General features: G+C 49.8%; 1 protein-coding gene across 1 annotated transcript in view; it reads right to left on the bottom strand.

Annotated features, from left to right (window-relative positions):
* Positions 1 to 942: 942 nt before the first annotated feature.
* The window catches only part of RNF14 (ring finger protein 14), a 4,612-nt gene continuing 308 nt past the window's right edge, over positions 943 to 5,246 (bottom strand). The window contains exons 2-7 of the mRNA XM_010018709.1: positions 4,737 to 4,888; positions 3,479 to 4,003; positions 2,830 to 3,058; positions 1,968 to 2,140; positions 1,269 to 1,399; positions 943 to 1,003 (exon numbers count right to left, since the gene is read on the bottom strand). Of these exons, the coding sequence (XP_010017011.1) occupies positions 943 to 1,003; positions 1,269 to 1,399; positions 1,968 to 2,140; positions 2,830 to 3,058; positions 3,479 to 4,003; positions 4,737 to 4,888 (1,271 nt within the window). The remainder of the gene's footprint in view (positions 1,004 to 1,268; positions 1,400 to 1,967; positions 2,141 to 2,829; positions 3,059 to 3,478; positions 4,004 to 4,736; positions 4,889 to 5,246) is intronic.

The raw sequence follows: 5,246 nt of genomic DNA, 5'->3' as shown, positions 1-5,246 counted from the left end.
CACACTGTCCCACAGCCTAAACCAAGACAGGATCTGTTCTTACCATCCCATGTTTTCAATCACTGCCAGTTCTAACAGCACAGACACCCCCCATCCTCTGCAGAGGGAACTGAATCAGCACTCTTTTTGGCCAGGTATCTGAGTATAAATTTATTCACTGTCAATCAGAACTGAGTGAGAGCTATTCACCTTGAGCCCCTGAAGAGGCTCCCAGCGCCTGAGCTACCCCCAGGCCCCGCTCTTTGATTTGAACCCAGCAGATGCAGTTTTAATTTCAAACTTTTTAGACCATTCTGCAGGTGGAAAAACTTCTTCAAACTGAGCAGTTCCCTGCATCAGTTGCTGCCATCCTCACAGAACCACTCACTGAGCTTCAGAGAAACAACCTGGGTTTTGAAATCGTCTGAAGTGCAAGAACGCTGGAAATAAGGGATCTAGACCGGAAGCAAACCTAGCAACTAATCAAAGCTCTTTTATGAAGAGTTAGTGAAAATAAATTACTTCATCATCTCAGAAGACAAGGTCATTTCAGTATCTTCAAGAATTCAACTTATTCTCAACTATGTATCCACAGAAACATGTTTCAATGTCTGACTGATGCTTTCCACCCTCCCACTGGCCACTCACTCGGTTCAGTGCCTCAGCACTGGCAAAACAAGGAGACAGAAACAAGGGAACACACCAGCAACACTGAGCCTTCCAACTGGCTGCATCAGCCTTTAACAATCGATAGGATTATCAGGGCTTTCCACAGTGATCCTGACTGCAGGATGGGTAAACTGCTCTCCTTTGGTTTTGGCCACGGCCTCTGAAGGGTGAGGATCCTGCAGTGCAAGGTAGGAACCATTCTTCTATCACGCAATAGAAGGGGAAAGCAAACAAACTTGACACGAAACTGGAAGCACCTGACCCTGGTTTGCTCAGTGTTGTTGCTAGAGGGAGCTACTGATCTTCATCTTCCTCTTCCCAGTACTCCTCGTCAGGATGCATGGCTTGAAACAACCTGCACGGCAGGCAACAACTCACATCAGGGTGTAAAAAAGGTGAAATACCTACCAAAAAACACCAACCTAAATGGGACAAAAGCTACAAAAGCTGCAAGTTTCAGTATCTTCAGTATCACAAACCAGTGGTGCTGCAGTGCCCCAGGTCGATCAACATGACCTGAACACAGCTGCTCGGCACCGCTGCAGCTCGGCACCGCTGCAGCTCGGCACCGCTGCAGCTCGGCACGCCAGAAGGCAGGGGGAGGCGAGGTGAACACGTACCTGTTGAAGCAGGGGGAGGATGGATCATTGAAGTGCCTGTAGGGGTTCACCCTTGACAGAGAGCCCATGCAGAGCCAGCAGAAGTACTGCATGCAGCCCGTGCACGTCATCTTGTTACACCCATCGAGTTTCTGAGGGGAAGGAAACAAGAAATGGCACGAAGCAAGTCTCACTGTGCCAGCCTGGCTCTGCCTGCTAACAGTCCCTAAAGCCCCTCAGCTAAGGAAAACACTGTACCCCGGCTCCGTCGTACCCCTGACACTTCTCCCTGTTCCAAGGCTCTAGGAGCTAGGATCACAAATGGCACATTGGCTCTAATAATAATCATCATGCTGGAAATGAGTATTTTTCTGAAGCTGTTTGTATTTCCTGGCTGTTGCTGAAACAGCAGTAGCCTGAAACACATGGAAAACAAAAGGATTCTTACAGATCCACAGACAACCTGGATCTTTTTAGTCCTGGAGTCTGAACAATCCCAGTTGCTGTATTTACTCAAGTCCCTGAGCCCGGAAACGTCACCTCCTTTTCCATACAACACAGAAAGGGAAAATTCTCTCACCATTTCCTGGCAGTTGACCCTCCCTGGTGAACCTGGAGCCTACAAACACATCTCTGTTCCAGCCGAAGCACAGAAGTGACTTAATCTGGGTTCCTGTGAAGAGTTCCTACGACCCCTCCACCTCTCCCCTCCGTGCTTACCTCTATGTGAGTACCGCAGCAGGGACAAGCCTTCGAGTTCTTTTCTAGCCATTCTTTACTCTCTATCTCCTCAAGAGCTTTCTGAATCACCCGTTTGCCATAGCGTTGTTCCAAAAACCTTTTAGTTGCTTCATCTGCTTCTAAATATTCATTTCGCAAAGCCATTAATTTCTCTGGGGAGTAAAAAATACCACAAAACACAAAAGAAATAGAAAAGGGTTTGTCAGATGTTACATAAAGGCGGCCAGCTGATAAGAGCATAAAGTATCCTCAAAGGAAACCACCATCACAGATTAAAAAGCAAGGAAAACATTAGCATACGTAAGAAAGAAGATGAGAATATTAAACCCCCTCTAAGCCCAGAATTCAAGTTTTACACCATTCTACTTCATACAGATGTATTGACACCATTATAAAATAGACCAGTCAATGGAATTAGAACAAGTCCACCCTGTCAAATAAGCTGGAAAATGGAAATGTTTTTTCTGAACAGACACTTCATGAAACTTTGTCACAGGATTTTGAGGCCAAACAGAGAAGCATCCACCAGACTCCAGTATCAACCCTGGCAACGGGAGGTGATGGACTCACAGCAGAGGGCAGAAAAAGGCACATATGAAATGACTCTTGCCCTGCTGCGGCCTCTCAGCGTTTGGCAATTGGCAGTTCAGGGACCTCCTGAGCTGTGGAGGGCCATCAAAGGAGTAATTTTCCAGTGCCAGCAGCAGGCCAGCTCCAGACGAGTCTGCTCCATGGGGAAGCTCACGTGGTGAGGAGCGTCTCTGCTTAACTGCCCACTTTCAACCTTTTTCACACAAAACTCCATTGCTTCTCACTCCATGTCCGAAACACAGAGACTCACCTGCAGTGACTTTACAGGGGGAGACCCCATGGTAGGTCATTTTGCAGAGGGTGCAAAAGGCATAGTTGCACTGGGAGCATATGGCCATGGTGCAGCCCGGCTCCTGCATGACGGGGGTCTGGCAGCACGGGCGAGGGCAGTACACCACGTCTGCCATCAGGTCCAAGCTCGACTGCAGGAGCAGGCGGTCGTAGCGCGCAAAGAGCTGCTCTCCAACCAGCTCCTTCACCTGAACAAAGACCACACACAGGTCAGATGCACTGGAAATGCTGAGCCTGCCACCTGCAGCCACAGCGAGGCAATGAGAAATACCTACAGCTGGGGTGAATCTGCTCTGTACTCCCCAATAGCTCATGAAATTACTCCTAGAAATGCTATTTTAGTGGTTAATTAATGAAAGGAAAAGCATGCAGCATCAAAAGCAACGGGACATACATTCAGGCCTCTGATCAACACCAGGGTGAACAGGGTAGGCAAAATACGTGTGAAGTGTTGCAGTTTTAGCTCAGATGCCTCTGCATGGTTCAGAGTATGACAAAGACATTTCCCCAGGTGTGTTCACAGTGCTCAGGTAAAGCTACACCTTGTCCTCTGTAATGATGGGTAAGTGAGCAGAACTCTACCACCACTGCTCACACGCTGCTGTTACCTGGCCCGGTGTGGCTACAGAGGAACACTTGGGTTCTGGGCAGTTGAGGCAGTGGACCTGCCCGTCCCTGATCTGGATTTCAAAGTAGTCCTTGAGGCACGCTTTGCAGTAGACGTGGCTGCACTCCGTGAAGTGCATGCACTCACTGCCCAGCTTCTCGCAGAAGCAGATATTGCACAAGTACATCTTGCTGTTAAAGCACTTCCTCCTCTGCGCCTGGTCAAAGTCCAAGATCTCCCTAATCAGACTCGACAGTGATTCCACATCCTGCACGGCTCTCGCATCCATGACTTCTTCCTCCGCCGCAGCAGAGCCCGCTGCACCGCCACAGTCCTCAGCACTGAGGGGGACCAAAGGTGTCCTGCTCTGCCCGCTCCCCTGGGGGCACATTTTCAGCTCATATGGGGAGGAAATATTGAGGTAACTCAGTGTTTCTTCCTTCAGAAACTGCATCCAGGCAAACAAGACCACACAGCCTCGATTCTCCTCCCAGACGTTGTCCAAGTGTTTGCAAAGGGCACTGAGCTAGGAAAGGAAAAGCAATTCCAGATTTCAGTAAGTTCTGACAGCCCGTTACTGCTTCCCCCCCTCCCGTGCTCCTCCTTAGCCCATCCTGCCACCTCAGACTCGAGTCTTTAATATATACATGAAATACATAGAAAAGCAACACTCACAGATGCAAGATTTCATTCCTCAGAATGGCCACCAAATAAAAACAAGTAGGAAACAAGGGAAGAACTAACTGAAAGAGGAACGTCATTGTTTGTAGACCTGGTATTTTAAGGTCTTATACAATTTTAAGACCTTAGAGCAGCGCCAGTGCCTAAAGGGGCTACAAGAGACCTGGAGAGGGGCTTTGGACAAGGGCCTGTAGGGACAGGACAAGGGGAATGGCTTGAACCTGCCAGAGGGGAGACTGAGATGAGCTCTGAGGCAGAAGCTCTTCCCTGTGAGGGTGCTGAGGCGCTGGCACAGGGTGCCCAGAGAAGCTGTGGCTGCCCCATCCCTGGCAGTGTTCAAGGCCAGGTTGGACACAGGGGCTTGGAGCAACCTGCTCTAGTGGAAGGTGTCCCTGCCCACGGCAGGGGTTGGAGCTGGAGGAGCTTTAAGGTCCCTTCAACCCAAACCACTCCATGGTTCTACGATTGTTATGTCTTAACTTTACTTTCCCTGCCCCATTAACCCCCCCCAGAGCACTGTTAACTATGAACTTATCCGTGACCACAACAGCCCTGTTAAAACATTCAAACTGCCAAACCTGGGCCTGGGAGAGCCATTTCCCGCTGAGGGTGAAGGCGGGTGGGGAGGTGGAGGGGTAGTCTGGAGGCAGCTCGAAGTTCAGCACGAGGGGCGGCAAGAAGCAGACGCTGTACTCGAAGCCGCCCGTCCGGAGGCTGCCGGCGGAGCTCCCTGCACCGCACACGAGCGGCACGGAGGAATAAGGAGAAGTGAGAAGTGATGAGCCGTGGCTGGGATGGCAGCACCCCCGGGGCCTCTCATCCCACACATCTCCAGGGTTAAAATTAACTGATCAGCACTAATTAGCGGAATTTCACGGGGCTGTATCTATGCAATGAGATCAGCGAACAGCAGAGCGGTGAAATCCAGGATCCTGCACAAACCGAGGACCTGGACAGACATATCCTCAAGGAAAAGGACTAATGAATGAACTTAATTATTCCAAAGAAATCCTAGTCCTCATCTCTGCTTTTAAAGGCCACTAAGGAGGTTGTATGTAGGAGGGTGAAACCCCTACTCCAATACAAGC

Source organism: Nestor notabilis, unplaced genomic scaffold (assembly GCF_000696875.1).
Source record: "Nestor notabilis isolate BGI_N333 unplaced genomic scaffold, ASM69687v1 scaffold19707, whole genome shotgun sequence".
Taxonomy (NCBI): Eukaryota; Metazoa; Chordata; class Aves; order Psittaciformes; family Psittacidae; genus Nestor; species Nestor notabilis.
This window is presented reverse-complemented; position numbering and strand designations above follow the sequence as displayed.